Source organism: Ochotona curzoniae, unplaced genomic scaffold, assembly GCF_017591425.1.
Source record: "Ochotona curzoniae isolate NIBS_2020 unplaced genomic scaffold, NIBS_Ocur_1.0 contig_2294, whole genome shotgun sequence".
Classification (NCBI taxonomy): Eukaryota; Metazoa; Chordata; class Mammalia; order Lagomorpha; family Ochotonidae; genus Ochotona; species Ochotona curzoniae.
The window spans coordinates 4,986,004-5,004,641 of NW_024465405.1; the positions used below are offsets into that span (position 1 = coordinate 4,986,004).

The window sequence follows — 18,638 nt, forward strand, 5'->3', positions numbered from 1 at the left end:
GAGGAACACTGCAGCTGTGTCCAGATCAGATTGCTGTACTCACTCCAGCCCTCGCACTCACCAGTGGAGCCACAACCCAACCAGGACGTCCCCTTAGCTCCCCAACCAGGTCTGTTCCCAGCCGCAGATCTCACATGTGCCAGTGGTTGCTCTGACCCAGCTTGACATAGCCCCTCACCTGTGGCCTTCAACTTCATGCTATAGCTGGCCTGCCCCGGCCAACCCCTAGTTCCAACTCTTCACTGGCAGGTGCTACAACCTAGCCCTGCTCAGTCTTCTCCCATCCCTGGCTCATGTACACCAGCAGGTGTGGCAGCCTAGTCTGGCATGACCCGCACTCTAGCCTGACTTGTGTGCTTGCCAACGGGCTAAGGTTCAGCCCTGCCAGGTCTGCCCCCTTCCAAAACCAATACACACACTTTCCAGTGGGTGGAGCTACCTTGCTCATTTGCCCAACACCTAGGCCTGAACCACATGCTCACCAGTGGGAGCTATGACCCACTAGGGGAGTTTCCCAAGTTCTCCCACCAAGCCCACTCCCAGACGCAAATCTCACGTATGCCAGCGGGTGCTGGGCCCCTACTTGGCATAACCTGCACCCTCCGTCCTGGCCTTTGTATGCCCCGGTGGATGTTGTGGCTTGGCCTTCCCCATGCCTTGTTTTAGGGTGCCCATGCAGGTGCTGCAGCCTGGACCTGCCCAGCTGTTTCCAGCCCCAGCACCTATGACTGTTGAAGGGTTCCATGGTCATGCCTGGCTCAGCGCATCAGCAGCCCAACTCTTTTTTCTTTTTTTTTCTCTTTTCTTTTTTTTTTTTTAGATTTATTTATTTTTATTGCAAAGTCGGGCATGTACGTTGAGGAAGAGAGACGGGGAATATCTTCCATCCAATGATTCACTCCTCAAATGACGACAAGGGCCGGTGATGTGCCGATCTAAAGCCAGGAGCCAGGAACTTCCGCCAGGTCTCCCATATAGGTGCAGGGTCCCAGGGCTTTGGGCCGTCCTCACCTGCTCTCCCAGGCCACAAGCAGGGAGCTGGAGGGGAAGCGGAGCTGCCGGGATTAGAGCCAGTGCCCATATGGGATCCTCGTGTGTTCAAGGCAAGGATTTTAGCTGCTAGGCCAATGCGTTGGGCCCACCACCCCAACTCTTTTTTTTTTTTAAAGATTTATTTTTATTATTTTTTCATTGGAAAGGCGGATATACAGAGAGGAGAGACAGAGAGGAAGATCTTCCGTCCCATGATTCACTCCCCAAGTGAGCGCAACGGGCCGATACTATGCCGATCCGAAGCCAGGAGCCTCTTCCGGGTCTCCCACGCGGGTGCAGGTTCCCAAAGCCTTGGGCCGTCCTCGACTGCTTTCCCAGGCCACAGGCAGGGAGCTGGAAGGGAAGCGGGGCTGCCGGGATTAGAACCGGCGCCCATATGGGATCCCGGGCGTGCAAGGCGAGGACCTTTAACCACTTGCGCCACCGCGCCGGGCCCTGGCCACCCCAACTCTTAAGCTAACCAGCGGGACTTGTGATTCCACAGGGTTAGGCCCACATATCCCCACAGAATCTACACCCAAACTTGGTTCTCTTGTGTGCTGGTTACTGTCATGGTCCAGCCTAATGTGACCCATTCCCTGTTCCTATGTCCCCCAGCGCTAGTTTCCCGTGGGCTGGCGTGTGGTAGTCAGCAGTATTCCACGCTAACAAGCCCAGCTCAGAACTCCTCTGTGGGCTGGTGCATTTGTCTGACCCTCCAAACCACCAGGTCTCATCCCTTGCTTACCTCAGGGACAGCAGCCCTGTCAGGAGTTGTTGCTCACCGGCAGCACACTCCCATGGTGGTCCTCCCTCCCCCGTATCCCATTGCCCCTTTCCCTAATAAGTGGACAGTCCTTGTGCCCGGGAGCACATGGGTTCTTCAGCCCAGTCTTTGAAAGCCCAGCGGATGGTGTGCCAGTCCGGAGCTCTGCCTGCCCACCAGAGTCCCAGGTTCCTGGCATGTGCTGGCCTGGTGCTTTATCCCTGCACACCCTCCGGATCTCGGGGCCTGGTGCACCAGCACACCAGGCAACATGCTGACCTGAAACCTTCCCCTCACCCAGAACCAAGCACATGAGGAAATCCCTGGGTTCGCTGCACCTGCCGAGAGGTGAGCTGTCAGGTCCCCACGTGCCACACCTCACTCCTCGACCGGCCTGGCACAGGAATGGCAGCGGTCACCCCACAGGTTGAGTTTTCTCTGATCTATGGGGTAATACTCAGCTGTTCCAAAATTTGTTTAAAGAAAAAAAAAAACCTTTCTTCACTGAACTACCTTGAACCTTGGTCAGAAATGCGTTGCTGTGTGTGCAGGCAAGTAGAGCTGTCTGGACTCTGCGCTGTTAGAGGGATTTCTGTTTACTCTTGTGCCAAAGTTAATTGTTGTGGCTTTTAAGGCGTGTACTTGGGATGTGTAACCAAAGAATTCCCATGTTAAAAGTTGTTTCCGACACTCCAGGCTCATTGACTCCCATAACATTCTATGAAAGGGGCTGTTGGGGTCTGACTGACGCTGTGTTGACCCCCCAGGTGTCTCCGGGGGGAGAAATGACAAATGACAACAGCCTGAGCCTTCTGGTCTGTGAACCGAGAGGAAACTGAGCCGCGTGATGCCTCAGTGGCCAAATCCTCACCTTGCAAGCAGCAGCATCCTAGGTGGGCCCTGGGTCGTGTCCCAGCTGCTCCACTTCCCATCCAGCTCACTGCTTGTGGCCTGGGAAAGCAGCAGCCTTGGGACCCTGCACCCATGTGGGAGACCTGGAGGAAGCTCCTGGCTCCTCTCCTCTTCTCTGCATATCTGACTTTGCAATACAAATAAATACATCTTTAAAAAAGGGAGGGATGTGGCGTGGTGGCCTAGCAGCTCAAGTCCTCCCCTTGAACATGCCAGGATCCCATATGGGTGCCAGTTCTAATCCTGGCAGCCCCACTTTCCATCCAGCTCCCTGCCTGTGGCTTGGGACAGCAGTCGAGAACGGCCCAAAGCCTTGGACCCTGCACCTGCATGGGAGACCTGGAGGATCTGAGCTCCTGGCTTTGCATCAGCGCAGCACCAGCTGTTGGGGTCACTTGGGGCGTGAATCATTGGACGGAAGATATTTCTCTCTGTCTCTCCTCCTCAATGTACATGTCTGACTTTGCAGTAAAAATAAATAAATCTTAAAAAAAAAAAAAAAGAAAAAAGAAATGCAAAGTTCCGTCCCGTAGCTTTAGGTCTGCAGTTAGGTCTGTGGTACATTTTGAGCTGACGTTGCGTGTGAAGTGGGTCTGGTCTCTCCCTGTATTTGGTTGTCTTTTCCCATTGGCTGACCTTGGCCCTTTGGGACTCTGCCTGACTCTGTGTGGGAAGGTCTGTTTCTGGACCCTTGCTGTGGTTTATGTCTGTGCTTACTCAGATGACACTGTCTTGGTCCGTGTGGCACCTTAGTAAACCGTGAAATCCTATTAGAGGACTTCTGACTCCTTCAACTTTGTTCTACCTTTTCAAAAACTACTTTGGCTACTCTTGATCCTCTGCCTTTCCCTACGTGTTTTAGAATCAGCCTATACACCCTCTGCCCCAAGCCTGCTGAGCGTTTGACAGCATTGCACTGAAGCCATGCGGATGAATTTTGCGAGAATTGTGGTCTTAAATTTTGCATCTTGTGGTGGGTGAGTGTGGCTGATATTCCGTTTTCCAGCAGTGGAACTCTCGTTGGTGTCGGGATGGCGGCTTGCGTCCTGCCTTCAGGCCTAGTAGCTGTTTTGCAGCTTGCTGATGAACTTCCCTGTAGACCAGCCCACCGCGCCTGGTCCACTTAACTGTTATTTAAATTTTTTTTTCTGGAGCCTGATACGGTAACCTCGTGGCTGAAGTCCTTGCCTTGCATGTCCAACATTCTCTATGGGCCCCGGGTCCTGTCCCAGCTGCTCCACTTCCCATGCAGCTCCCTGCTTGCGGCCTGGGAAAGCAGTAAAGGATGGCTCAAAGCCTTGGGGACCCTGCACTCATGTGGGTGCAGACGAAGGGGCGTTGGGCAGGGTCCAGGAACTAGTGTCTGCTGCCCCTGTGGGAGACCTGGCTGTTGGGGGCCTCCAGGGCTTTTTTAAAAGTTTGTTTTCGTGTTGAAAATAAATGATATTTCTATACTGTTAAATTGGAAATGAACACAGTATTATGGTCCAGGTAATCCCAACTTTAATTACTGAGTGAAACGCAAATGATGGTGTAGTCTCAAGAATCCTATAGTAGAAATACAGCTTGTTTAGTAATGATCTCTTTAAGGCGGACTTGATATTTCCCATTTTATGTAGAGTTGAGGGGAGTTATAGTTAATATTTCTGATTTGTTTAGAGCAGTAAGTAGGGGCGGAGGAATCAAATGGTAACTTCAAGATTGCTACCTATCGAATTTACAATTCTGCAGTAAGTTGGTTCCTTCTTGCTGGAGTGCCCCCTGCTGGCAGCCACAGTAACCGCGTTCCTGAGGCCAGGCTGTGCAGGCAGGGCCCTTGGGGCGGCATGCCCCATTTCCGTTGGCGATGGTGTCTGTGGTGTTGTCTGCGATGTCTCCAGGGCGTGGAGCCATGCCTGGCAGCTCTGTCACTAGAAGTCCCTCCTCTGTGGTGACTGCCTCACGGAGAGCAGCAGCGATCATCAAGGCCTGAGCTGCATTAGGAGGGAGTGCTGATGTGCCCAGCAGAGTGGGCTCTTGGTTCCCGTGCCCTGGAGGGAGCTAGCCGGCCTTCCCATGGGCCTGAGCCCCTCCCTGATGGCAGGCGACAGGCGGGGACAAGACTGAAGCCATTCTGTCTGTGGTGGGCGTGGGACTCTCTAGTGTGCCAAGGGAGTGTCTTTGCTATACCCTAACATAGTATTTGCTTTTGTTTTCTTTTTTAAAATTTATTTAAAGAATTATTTTTGCTTTGTTTTGTGTTTTTGATAGATGAGGGTTACTACCAGGGTGGAAAATTCCAGTTTGAAACTGAAGTTCCTGATGCGTACAACATGGTGGTGAGTAGCCTGCATTGGCACCTCATGACCCTCCTCGACGGGTGCCCGGGACTGGCCATGCTGCTGCCACAGAACCCGGTGGCCGCCCATGTGCCTAGTACTCCTATATCGATGTCATTCTTGGCAGCATATGTCGTTTTGGTAGGGAAGTAACGTAATGACAGGAAACCAACACGGCAAGGCCAGGGCAGAGGCGGTCACTGCCGGGAGGTGACGGGGCCAGGTCAGCGCCCGGCACGCCTGGTTTTGCTTTATTTTGGCCCAGAACCAGGGGTGTTCTAGGAGATGGGACGAGAGAGGGGTGGAACTATGCTTCTGGTGTGGAGGTGAGAACTTGCGACCTGTGGGAGGCACAGACCAGGGTGATGAGTGAAAAGTGGGGTCAGGTGGGGGTCCTGCTGGGCAGTGAGAAGCCAAGGAGGAGTCAACCACTCCACTCACGTGAGTGGGCTGTTTGGACTGTGGCTGTGCCTCAGGAAAGCGTGTGGCCAGGCCTGGGCACCTTGCTGGGGCTGTGTCCCCACAGCACACAGGCACGCTGCGTGTCTGCACCTGGACTTGGTACGAAGGCAGACCTTTAACTATGAGCCTCACGTTACCAGTTGCTTCTGAAATGTAATTTATGTGGTGGGGAAGAGTTAGTGACCCAAGAAGAAGTTCAGCTCTTAAGCAAAGGCAAGAAATAGACATTTCAGTCTGCCCACGTGTGTCGGCTGACGGACGGGGAGAACTGAGGTCGGAACGCTGCCTGCTGCCGGACGCAGGGCGCGATGCGGGAGGGCCTGCGGAGCTGGCGTCCGGGGTCTGTCATCCTGCATCTCCCCGGCTCAGGGAGTGGCATGTTAGCAGCGAAGGGCGAGGACCCACTGAGGTGTGAGCTGGCCGGCGTGAGGCTGGTTCACGACGGGCAGAGAGCACAGCCAGGGCGGGCGCGGGTGCTGGCACCTCCGCGATGTCCTCGTCCTCCCTCGGTGTCAGCGTTCAGAGGCTGAAGGTAGAAACGCACCCGAGTGGTGAATTGCTGGTGCCAGTTGGTGCCACATGCAGACGTGTGGGTGGTGTCTCTAGGTTGGACCTCATTCCTACCCTGCTCTGTCCCCTTCTGTCCCCTTCTGTCCCCTCGTGTCCCCTCATGTCCCCTCGTGTCCCCTTCTGTCCCCTCGTGTCCCCTTCTGTCCCCTCGTGTCCCTTCTGTCCCCTCGTGTCCCCTCGTGTCCCCTGGTGTCCCCTTCTGTCCCTTCATGTCCCCTTCTGTCCCCTTCTGTCCCATCGTGTCCCCTTCTGTCCCATCGTGTCCCCTTCTGTCCCCTTCTGTCCCCTCGTGTCCCCTCATGTCCCCTCGTGCCCCTTCTGTCCCCTCGTGTCCCCTCATGTCCCCTCATGCCCCTTCTGTCCCCTTCTGTCCCCTCGTGTCCCTTCTGTCCCCTTCTGTTCCCTCGTGTCCCCTTCTGTCCCCTCGTGTCCCCTCATGTCCCCTCATGCCCCTTCTGTCCCCTTCTGTCCCCTCGTGTCCCTTCTGTCCCCTTCTGTCCCCTCGTGTCCCCTTCTGTCCCCTCGTGTCCCCTCGTGTCCCCTTCTGTCCCCTCGTGTCCCCTTCTGTCCCCTTCTGTCCCCTCGTGTCCCCTCATGTCCCCTTCTGTCCCCTCGTGTCCCCTCATGTCCCCTCATGTCCCTTCTGTCCCCTTCTGTCCCCTCATGTCCCTTCTGTCCCCTTCTGTCCCCTCGTGTCCCCTTCTGTCCCCTCGTGTCCCCTTCTGTCCCCTCATGTCCCTTCTGTCCCCTTCTGTCCCCTCGTGTCCCCTTCTGTCCCCTCGTGTCCCTTCCGTGTTCCAGCTTGGCTCAGTTTCAGCTTCCTGCCATTCAGATGCTGGTGGACAGCAGCTGACACCTCAGAGTGGTGGTTTCCTGCCAGCCCGTGGGCGACACGGCCTGAGTTCTCGGCTTCCAGCCTTGACCCAGCTAGTACAGGCATCTGTCTGTGTCGGCATCTTCATAATCTGTGTCTCCTGCCCTCTGCTAATAGTCAGTTTTTAAAAGGTCCTCATTTCTCCCCCTCCCCATGCTGTTGGCCCTTAGCCCTTGGATGGGAGGCAGCTTTGCTAGGGACAGGCCCACGTGTGTCAGAGTGGCCCACGCAAGCAGTCTCTGGGAGCTTGTTGGATGTCAGACTTAGCTGCATACCGACTGTTTGCACTTCCGTGTGACATCGGTCTTTGCTGATAGAATCCCCCATCACGTCTTTTCCCCAGATTGGGAGGGTGCTGTGCAGGAGTCGGGTTTCCAGGGCGTGGCTCACAACAGTGTGCAGAGTGGCAGTGCAGAAGGGTGAGCGGGGAATTCAACACACACATGGGCACACACAGGCTGCAGGAGCAAGTGTGGAGGGTGCGTGCTTCCCTCCGCGCTGGCCAGGGCCGCGTCGGAGTGGTGATGCCTGTGAGTCACAGTCGCTCTGTTTGCAGTGCTGCTCTCTGAGGAACACTGTGGGTCTGAAAATCGTTCTGTTAATTTGTCCAGAGCCCGAGCACCGGCTCAGCCCCGGGATGCCTGCAGGGCTGGGACTTGGCTGACCTAAAGCCAGGAGGCAGACACAGCCCGCGTGTCTCGCTGGGTGGCAGGAAGCTGGAATGAGGAGTCCTACCCAAGCCCTCCAGTACAGGGCGTGGGCGTCCTAACTGCTAGACGCCTGCCTAGGAACACCTGCACACCGGGAGTGTAGGTCATTCTCTTCAAGCAAGCTTTTAAAAGGAAAACACGTCTTTGATGGCCCCCCACCACTGTGTAACGCTCCCATCCCAAACTTCCCTTTTTTTTTTTGGTTTGTTCTTCCCCTTCCTGAGCTTCAGCTCTCAGTGAAGCCTCCTTCATGTTTTCTCCTGAGTCCTGGAGGCTGAAGTATTGAGTGACCTTCAGTGAGCTGTGGGATGCCAGCCTTGAACCTGATGCTGCAGGGGTGGCCAGGGCAGTGACGTCAGTGGTGATGGTTCCTGGGGATGATGAGGACAGCCAGCAAGGGCGTGGGCCTCCGCCCTGGGGGTACACTGGCCAAGTGAGCCGTGGGGTGTTATTTGGAATTCCATTTCTTTAATAAGTGGGAGTAAAAATAGTTCCTACCTGTTAGCTATGTGTAGTGTGTCCTTTGCCCTTTTTCTCATTGGGGTGTGTTATTTTTCTTTAAAAGCATATGAATTTTTTTCTCAAAAGGCTCTTAGCCATGTTGTATTTTCCTTGTTTTGAATTTTGCCTTATTTGTTGTTCTCCAATTTTTTTTTTCAGTGCTATAGTCAAACCTTTTTTTTTTTTTTTAAGTATGCCTTTCATGTGAGGAAAATGCTTAAAGCAGGGTCTTCACACGCCCGCCAGGCCTCTTTGGCTTGTCTGTCAGCAGTATTGGTCTGGGCAGAGCTGTGTGTGGAGATCTGTGTTCTCGCAGCAAGCAGCCTGTGGTCCACTGAATAGGCCCTGGGCTCCCATGCCCCAGTTGCAGGCTGTTGAACTCTAAGCTTCAAGGTTGAGTGGTTGGGCGCACCAGGACCCCAGGGGGATTTAGGAAGGTACAGGCCTGACTCTGAGCCTGTGCTTGTGGGCACGTTGGCCTGTGTTCTGGTACCACTGACAAGTAATGAATCCGTGATGGAGGTGACGTGGGAGGGGCGCAGCTGTCTCGGTGGAGGTGTTGGGGCCACGGTTCCTGGCGGTGCCCACAGGCTCTGCACTGGAGTGAAGGTCACAGCCTTGGGTCTTCTGTCCAGTACATTGCCATTTGTCTACAGAAAAGCACGTGAGATCCTGCAGGTGATGTTCAGTCTTCAAGGGCACAGCAGGCGCAGCTCTGGAGATTGGACTTTGTGGTGGTTTGAAATCAGGAAGAAAACTGGAGTGTTAAGTGTGCTGTCTTCATAGCAGCTAAAACATGACATGGCAGAATACTAGAAAAAGTATTGGCAATGTTTGCATGGTGAGACATTTAAGTGTGATGTCAAAGAAAAATTTTTATTACAAAGTTTTTTAAAAAAATCATCTAGATCTCAGAAAATGTAAACAGGATTCAGTCTCAGCCGACTGACAGGCTGCCCCCGTCTGATGGTTCATCCCTGTGAGGCTGTAAACATCTGCCAGTTCATCTTCAGTCCGGCAGGCCTTGTCAGCCAAGCCAGAGTTCTGACAGCGGCTCCCTCTCCCAGGGCTAAACGCAGTGGACAGCATTCGGGGAGTGTGACTGTCAGAGTGGACAGTGTGGCAGGGCGTGTGACTGGCAGAGGGTCCAGCAGCGAGGAGTGGCTGTCGCTGCTGTTGCCAGTGCTGCAGAGTGAGGGCAGGCCTGTCACAGATCAACAGGAGACAGTGGCTCATTCTGCTGCAGAGAGAGACAGACATGCAGGCACAGGCCAGGGGCCTCACGCCATGTGTGCCTGTCGAGACAAGGGAAGTGGGAGAGGGGAGGCATAGCTGCCCAGCTCACACATAATCAAATCTGTTGTGTAGTGTAGGTGCATATTTAATGTGTGCACCGCACATATCCATTTATTTATTGTCTCCTCACAGATGGATATGGGTTGCTTCAATAGAGAATGCTAATAGAACTTTACCCAGACGAGTATACTCACACAGGATGTTGCTGTACTTTGCTGTGTTCTTGTTTGCATTCTCCATCCCATCAGTATCTGTAACAGCGGCATCCAGCCCATGGCCAGGAACTCACAGCCACAGTTCAGTGTACGTGGTTGCCTTGGCTGGACTGTGGGACCTGAGGATGCAGTTGCACTGTGCACTCACACTAAGCCTACAGCTGGGCTGGTGGTGGGGGCCCAGGCACCATCAGCTGCAGCACTTGCAGGCCGGCTCATGGACAGCCTTGCCCCATCCCATGTGGGCACACACAGGCCTGTGGAGCTGAGTAACTGATGGAAGCAGCGTGCAGACTAGAGCACGGTCCAGTAATCACGGCCCAGCAGACACTGTGGAGGGGTCCGGGGAGGTTGCGGGTGCAGTGTGCAGACCAGAGCCTGGCCCAGTAATCACGGCCCAGCAGACACTGTGGAGGGGTCCAGGGAGGCTGCGGGTGCAGTGTGAGCTGTAGGCACTGTTGTCATGACTCTTGTCTCTTTCTGTTGCAGCCTCCCAAAGTGAAATGCTTGACTAAGATCTGGCACCCTAACATCACAGAAACAGGGGAAATATGCCTCAGGTGAGCTCTGTGTGTGTGTGTGTGTGTGTGTGTGTGTGTGTGTGTGTGTGTGTGTGAGAGAGAGAGAGAGAGAGAGAGAGACCTGCATACCCTCGCACAGGCTGCTCAAAGAAGACTGAGAAATGTGGCCAGCATGAGGAAGGGTTGGGGCTGAACTCAGCAGCTGCCAGGGCCCTGCTGCTTACTGCCAGGGCCCTGCTGCTTACCCCCTAGCCCTCTCCAGGCCAGGCAGTGAGCGTCCTCTGGCCCCTGTAGGGGCTGGGCCCTGCTGGTTTTCATCCAGCTCTCTGTTTCTTTGTCACTCTGCCTTCCAAAAATATAAGTAAATAAGAACAAAATTCTAGATTGAGATCCCCTTTTGTAGTGTGTTAGTACCTGTGTTACAAGTGTTGCTCCTCTCCTTCATGTCACCTCATTCAGTTACGAGTGGATCGGGTCATCTTTTTGGAAAGTACTTGGTTCATTTGAGAGCCCATCTGCTGTACGTCAGGGCTGTACCTGGGAGCTGAGAACCGAGTCAGGTCTCCCTCCTGGGCGGCAGGGACTCAGCCGCGTGAGCCGTGCCTGCTACCTCCTCAGGCCTACGTCAGTCGGGGGCTGGACCCAGAGCACTTCAGTGTGCGATGTGGGTGTCCTGACCAGCCTCGCTGGACCCCACCTCTTAACAGGCGTCTCCTTGGTGCTGGGGTGTGAAACTGCATCTTCATCTGCAGGCTTGAGCGCTCCTGCCTGGTGCCCCCGAGGCTGGGCTGGCCCCTCTGGGGAGCTTGCGTGGCTGGTGCCCCCAAGGCTGGGCTGACTCATCTGGGGAGCTTGCCTCGGCTTGTTCCTTGCTCCACCCCTCCTGCAGGTAAAAGTAGGCCCAGAGCAGGAACTGCTGTTGTCATCTTGCTGCCATCTTAACAATCAAACTATTAGCAAAGGAAGACAGGAAGTCGTAGATTAGAGCCTGCTGCAAAAGCTTGAAACCTTAGAGGAAAATAGTGTCAGATAAGTCCCAATTAAAAGTTTAAAAACGGAACCACAAAACTAAGAAAGAATCAATGAAATTAGCACCTTTGGTCCGTAAATAGTAGTCACCAACTGTTACGGAGAAGATGGACAATTCCTTCAGGTAAGTGAGAAGTCGAGGAGGCCAGACCCCAAGGTCTGACTTACACTGGCCAGACTGGCAGAGCCTTCCCGTGCGGCTGGTCCATTGTGTCCCTGGCTGGCCTCTTGTGCCGTGCGAGGTGACTGCCAGGCAGCACTGAATGGCGCAGGGCTCCACAGGAAGTACAGGCCATCCCCAGTGCCCGGGAGCCCTTCCCTCTTGAAGAGGCTTGCTCTGGCTTGTCATCCCTCGGGGGCTGCCTGGTCCCTTCTGAGTGGGCACAGCACTGAGCACTTGTTCTGCAGCCTGCTGATGCTGGCGGACCCTCTGCCTCCTGCCTGGTAATCTGGTGGCCAGTGGTTAGCTGAACTCCCTCTGACTGCCTGCTGTTGAGGCCAGGCTGCAATTTTGGCACCCCTGCTGGCCACTTTGCTGGCAGGCCATGTTTGCCCCCCTCACCTGCCTCAGGATGCAGAGCCCCCTGCTCTGGCTGTTCCGTCTACAGCAGCTGACCCGACATAGGGACAGGTCGGCTCCCCTGAGCTTGCTTGATTCTCCTGGTCCATCGGGACATGCTCCCTGCTGCTGCAGAGTGGATCCTGGAGGTGAGAAGGGCAGCAGGCAAGTCAGCAAGCAGGTATCCAACTACAGTTGGCGCTGTCAGGATGAGGAGGGTGTGCCAGGGCAGAAATGTCCCCATCCTAGAAGCAGGTTGCCCGGCTCCTCGGAGCTGCCAGGCTGGACAGACGGCTCCCACTGCAGCTCATGGAGCTGTGGAACTGGCAGATCAGAAGCCACTGATACTTGTAGGGGAGGAGGAGGCCCACTCAGTGAGATGCATGGCTTCGGTTTTCTTTTCTGTTTTCAGAAAAGCTTAGGGATGGTTGTATTTTTTCTGGTTGATTTCTATAGGCAATTAATTAGAATTAGTTTTGATCAAATTCTATATCTAAATTGACATGGATTTGAACTTACAGAAAAACTTTGCCACAGGTAGCAATTCTTGTGGCGTATAATACCCAATATTCACGTGTCCACAGATAGAAGCCACAATATAATATGTAAAAGTCTATATTTATGTCCAGAAGGAAGCCGTCAGTTTTGAAAGCGTGCGGGAGTACAGTGTGCATTTATGGTTGCTAGAACTGTCATGGGAGCGGTGCAGTCAGTTGGCAGCCAGGACAGCCCCAGCGCGGCCCGCAGCCCAGGAGCTGCAGCCCAGGAGCTGCCCTGCGTGCGGTCTCCTCCTACCCGCCCGCCTTGGCATGGCTGTGCAGAACTCTGCCTTAATCTGCTTTGATCCTTAAGCTGAGTTTCTACAGATGTCACCTGTTAGGAGTTTGCTTCAGTGTCAGGAACTCATCCAGTCCAGGATCCAGTGCAGGCCTGTCGCTCGGCAGGGAGCTGATAGTGCTGCCTTCCTGGCGGCTGGGGGCAGTGTTGGCAGCACGGAGGACCGTGCCTGGCCCACGCACTGAGTGCTAAGCCTCTGTTCTCTTGTCATTGTTTTCTGAACATTTTAATGACAGAAACTCTGTGTGTTGTTTTAAGCATGTTGTCACACACACACAAAGCTCCTGCATGCAGGGCTAAGAGCTCTGTGTGCAGTAACTAGATGCCAGGAAGGAGGGTGTGTGTGTGTAAGCTTGAAGGTGGAGTCAGGGCACTGAGGTGCCATGGCAGGGCGGTCATGGACAAGTGGCTCTCCTATGGTCACAGGGAGGATGACAGCCCCGCCAACCTGTCCACATCGGGTCTAGGTACACCTTTGATGCTGAGAGCTCTGCTTGTGTCTGTTGCAGTTTACTGAGAGAACACTCGATTGACGGCACTGGCTGGGCTCCCACGAGAACATTAAAGGTAGGCTCAGCGCATTTGGTGAGTCCCTGACCCAGGCGTCTCCCTTGAGCGCCCTGCCCCTTCCCAGTGCTGCTGGGCCAAGCTGTGACCCTGGTTGGTTCTGTTTGGGTGAGAGTCCTGGTTATCGCCAGGTACCTTCCGGAGCCACAGTGGCTCAGCTTCCGCCATGCAGGAAGCCTCAGGGTCTTTGTTCAGCTGCGATGCTTTAAGCCGTCCTGGACATTGGAAAGGTGGTTGCAGACGGGCACGTCTACCCCCGTGGCCGGTGAGGATGTCCAGTGTTGGACATCTTGGAGGGAGCTGTTGGCACTGGGCCATGTTGGGCAGTGTGCACACGTCATGCGGCCGTGGCCTACCTTCCCCTGCCACCATGGACATGGGGCCTGGTCCGCTCTCCAGCCCTCCCGCCATCCTGCCCTCTCAGGCCTCAGCCTCCTTGGTGTCCTTCCCCTTGGAGGTGCCACTGCTACCGAGACATGGCTCGTAGACATACCCAGCCCGCCACTCATCCACACCATGAGTGCTAGCCCTGGGTGTGGGATGGGGCTGAGGGTGGTGGCTGAAAGGGAGCACGGAGTGGGCCCGAGCGTGGTTGATGAGGAAGAGCCTGTGGTTGAGGCACAGCTGGCGGGTCAGCACAGGAAGATGCTCAGGTGTATGTCATGGACATCTGCCGCTTCATTCCTAAGGAAGCTGCGACGGCAATATGTAGATTCTGTGGAGCTGTGGGTCATAGATTCAAGGTGACTTTGAACCCTGGGGTGACATGGTGACAGCAGGTGGAGCCCTGCCCACCCAGGCCTCACCCACACTGGGAGGGCAATAGCTGTTCTCTCCCGCCCTACACCCACTGCCTGTCCCTGTACTTCCCGAGCTGGCGATTGCACTCACAGAGCAGTCGGCACCTCCGCAAGAAGGGGTTTCACATGCTGTGGTGCTTGCTTGAAACACTTGTGCACAGGAGCCTGACACAATTTTGTTTTTTCTTATTTCAGGATGTTGTTTGGGGATTAAACTCTTTATTTACTGTGAGTATATTGGTCAGAATCCTAAGTGTTTACTTTTACAGAATCCTGCAGATTTTACACATCACCTTCAGAAGAATTTAAACACAGAGCACACACATGTGATTACCTCACTGGGTTGTCACTTTGGTCAAAACAGTGAGGGGCAGGCATTGTGGCGGAGCAAGTTAAACCCACCGCCTATGCTGCCAGCACCCCGTGTGGACACTGGTGTGAGTCCTGATTGTCCCTTCTGATCCAGCCTCCTGCGTGTGGCTTGTGAAAGCAGGGGAGGGTGGCCCGCCACCTGGAGCCCCTGAACCCATGTGGGAGACTCAGAATAGGCTCCTGGCTTTGTGTTGGCCCAGCCTTGGCCTTTGTGGCCATTTGGGGAGTGAACAGTGAGTGGAAAATTGTCTCTAACTGTGTCATCCAAATAAATAAGAGAAGAAGGATAGCAGGGCAGGGACTGGGGGCTTCAGAGCAGTGTTGAGGGGTGGCTGCCTCTACCGCAGGTCCCAGGCAGGGTCCACTGCTTTAGCCTCTTTGGTGAAATAAGCATTGCACTGGCCTGTTTCTCACCAGCCAGTCTCCTCGGTGTCCTGGTTTGTGTGGTGTGGCGTGGCCATCCAGCCTTAGAGCTTCCCGTGCACTCTGACCTTGGCATTGTGGCCAGCAGTGGGTTCCGCATCAGGCTCCAGGCTGATGGACACCCTTGATTAAAAAAAAATTTACTTATTTTTAACCTTTATTTTGAAAGGCGGATTTTTACAGCGTGAGAGAAAGAGAAAGGTCTTCCCTCTGCTGATTTACTCCCCAGATGGCTGCAGTGGACCAGAACTGAACTAATCCAGAGCCAGGAGCCAGGAGCTTCTTCTGGGTCTCCCACGTGGGTGCAGGGTCCCAGGGCTTTGGCCTGTCCTCCTGCCACAAACAGGGAGCTGGATGGGAAATGGAGCAGCCAGGATATGAAATGGTGCCCATATGGGATGCCAGCACTAGAGGGTGAGGATTAGCCTGTGTACCACCACATTAGCTCCCATAATTGTTTGTTTGTTTCCCATAATAGTTTTTAAGGAAAGAATCTTCAGAAGTCTGGCTGTGGGTAACATATGGGTAAAATATATATATATATATATTTATTTATTTATTTATTTATTTATTTATTTATTTTTGCCATTTTTGGTAAAGCCTAAGGTCCCATGAATAGCCCCTCTGGAACAGGTCACCAATGACAGCCAGGCTAGCGTAGGGCAGTCACAGTCCTGTGCCTGCTTGCCCCAGGGCGTCATCTGAGGGTACTGTATTGTTTTATCTGCTTTGGCAAAATAAAAAGTGGCAGAGGCCAAACTAAGCTGCCAGTCCTTGTCTAGTTCTACCCTCTCATCTGACAATACTGAGTGGACACCATAACGCAGGGGAGCCCCTGGGTCCCCCGGCCCTGGAGGGGAGCACCAGGGACCTGAGCTGACCCTCCTCGTACCCAGGATCCCCCGACCCTGGAGGGTAACACCAGGGACCCAAGCTGACCCTCCTGGCATCCAGGGATTCTCCTTTAGTCTTCTCTTAGTCCTGTCAGTGTGGCTCCTTTTTCTTTATTTTTTTAATTGAAGTAAGAAAAATTTTGCTTAAAACCTGCCTTGCATCTTCTGTTTGACGGAGAAAGCCACAGAGCTGGTCGCAGGCCCTGACAGGATCTGCTGCCGTTACTGGCCTCAGCTGCCTGCCTGACTGGGCCCCTCTGGATCCTGTGCTGTCTGCCCCAGGGCCTCAGCCAGAAACAGGTTCTGACTGGTGACCTGGTATAGAGAAGGTGGTAGGATCAATCCTGGCTGTGTGGCCATCTTCTTCTGGAGGAATCCACGCACAGATTTACAGTTTGCTTTATTTATGATGCATTATTGGTCATTTCCCATGTCTATTTCCCAGTCAGGAATATTGTCGCCAATAGAAGCTATCTGGAGAGAACTGTGGTTGTAGTGGTCTGTCAGCTGGGGATTGCTGGGAGCCGCGGCTCTGCCCGTGCAGGCCCTGCTGAGAGGCATGGGCAGCCCTTCTGGGGAGGGTGAAGTCAGGGTCTGTTCAGCTGTGCCCAGGCCCCATGACTGTCCCTGCTGGACTGGGTGGGCAGCCTGTGAGGGTGGCCACAGACACAGAAAAACCCTGGAAGGTCAGAGTGACAGCCAGACTCCCAGAACAACTGCCAATCATGCAATGAGCTAAACGAAGAAACATTTTACAAAAAAGGAATTTTTAGTTCAAAATCCTCATGTTTGTCCTCCAATGATCAAAAACATTGTAGGGGCAAGCGTTTGATGCCAGTTAAGCTGCCTGGGACACTCGCTTCCCGTATGGAATGCCTGTGCTCGAGTCCCTACTCCTCACAGTTCCAGCTTCCCGCTGCTGGGGACCATGGAAGTCTCAGGTGATTGTGTAGTGCTTGGGTGCCAGGCTCCTGGCTTAGCCCAGCCCTGGCTCTGACAGGGCAGTAAACTAAGGCCTGGGGGATCTCCCTGTGTCTTTCAGATTGAGAACAGGAAATCAGAAATAAATGTCGTGGCTGTTTTCTGTCCCCAGCAAACCTAAAGCAGCCAGCTTTCATTCAGCATCCTGGGGAGAGACCCCCATGTCACCCTCCCACCACAGGCCCCCGAGTTCTCAGGGAGAGACCCCCATGTCACCCTCCCACCACAGGCCCCCGAGTTCTCAGGGAGAGACCCCCACGTCAGCCTAAGGGAAAGCCTCCCACAGTTTGATATGCCAAGCAAAGAGCTCTGAGCAGAAAACCAGATTCTTACCCGTTTACCTTGAGTTTCTCTCTCTAAGGATCTTCTGAATTTTGATGATCCACTGAATATTGAAGCAGCTGAACACCACTTACGAGACAAGGTGAGTTGAGCTATTCCAGGTGCTCCTGGGTTGGGGTGGGGTGCGAGTCTGGAATCCATAGCAATTTATAAATGAGGAGTTGGAATAAATGGGTGTGTAACCCAAGGTCTGCCGGAGTCCAGCTCCAGCTGAGTTCGGAACCCGCGAAGGGTGCGTGGATGAGGCGCAAAGAGGAAAGAAAGACGGACCACTAGGATTTCATGATCATAATGGACAATGCACAAAAGCTGTCCGCTTTGGTTATACAGAACCAGTCAAACTCTGGTTCAGACTGTTTACATCATGGTCAAGTGGGTGTTTCTAAGGATAATTCTGCCATTTGTTTTACCTAAAAACAATTCAAGTTCCTACTACAATTCTTATCCTACAACTTAATCTTGTTTTTTTTTTTTTTTTTAAATATAAGAGCACCAGGTTAAGCCCAGGCCACTCTACTTCTTTTTTTTTTTTTAAGATTTACTTTTATTTATTGGAAAGTCAGATATACAGAGAGGAGGAGAGATAGAGAGGAAGATCTTCCGTCTGATGATTCACTCCCCAAGTGAGCGCAAAGGCCAATGCTATGCTGATCCGAAGCCAGGATCCAGGAACTTCTTCCGGGTCTCCCATGCAGGTGCAAGGTCCCAAAGCCTTGGGCCGTCCTCAACTACTTTCCCAGGCCACAAGCAGGGAGCTGGATGGGAAGTGGAGCTGCCGGGATAAGAACCGGCACCCATATGGGATCCTGGGCGCGTTCAAGGCGAGGACTTAAGCCACTAGGCCAAGCCACTGGGCCCTACAATTTAATCTTGTATCACAAAGAAAAAGAGAATTTAAAGATCAAGGAAAGAATGAAAGCCTAAATATAGGTGCCTTGATTAGCATAAGGTCAATGGGGACAGCCAAGACAGTAGGAACAGAAGGTCCTTTTGCAAGACGCTATCACCAACATTAACCTCCAAGCTCACACTGAGCAAAAGGCCAGCCCCACAGTAGCAAACAATGCCTGGATGGATTAGAATTCCCCGGCAGGTGGTCCAGTGTCCATGCAAAAGAAGGTGGAGCTGCATTCAGGTGGCTCTGCCTGCAGTGGAACAATACTCTTCACACTGCATGAACCCCAACAAAGGTCAGAGAGGAGGTTCTTGCTGTGATTTCCTAGTAGAGTTCAGGATGGGAACCCAGTATAGGTGATGGTTCCTTTATCTTGGTCCCAGCACAGCTCACAGGAGAGGCGGTAGCATGGTGCCCAGCCCACCACCTGGCTGCTGCCCATAGGCTGCTCCCACATGCTGCCCAGTGGAAAGGGTGGCAGAATTGGAGCACGTGCCCTCTAAGGACCATGGCACTCGGGTTTGCCCCCCACCTCGAGCAGCTGCGCAGCATTGATGGGCCAGAGCAGTAGAGCAGTGAGGACAGGGACCCAGCGACTGTGCGTAGGCACAGGAGGGTGGAGAGTTCGGGGACGCTCTGGCCCCTCGGGGACAAGAGACCCAGGACAAGCTTGAGGTGACCACCACCTCTGAGAGGGCATTCCTGCCCCGTGGCCTGAGTGATCCTGGGTCCACAGAGCTTGTCATCGCCGGAGGCTGCTTGA

The 18,638-nt window shown here is 53.7% G+C and overlaps 1 protein-coding gene across 5 annotated transcripts in view; it reads left to right on the forward strand.

Moving 5' to 3' along the window:
• UBE2F (ubiquitin conjugating enzyme E2 F (putative)) overlaps positions 1-18,638 on the forward strand; it is a 37,897-nt gene that overhangs the window by 18,332 nt on the left and 927 nt on the right. For 4 of the 5 annotated variants that reach the window (XR_005883124.1, XM_040972356.1, XM_040972359.1 and 1 more), the window contains 5 exons: positions 4,961-5,028; positions 10,146-10,216; positions 13,112-13,169; positions 14,165-14,197; positions 17,000-17,062. Coding sequence is in view for 4 of the 5 variants with exons in the window: in XM_040972356.1 (XP_040828290.1) it covers positions 4,961-5,028; positions 10,146-10,216; positions 13,112-13,169; positions 14,165-14,197; positions 17,000-17,062 (293 nt within the window). In the remaining variant the exon portion in view is untranslated. The remainder of the gene's footprint in view (positions 1-4,960; positions 5,029-10,145; positions 10,217-13,111; positions 13,170-14,164; positions 14,198-16,999; positions 17,063-18,638) is intronic. The other variant, XM_040972358.1, reaches the window with a different exon arrangement.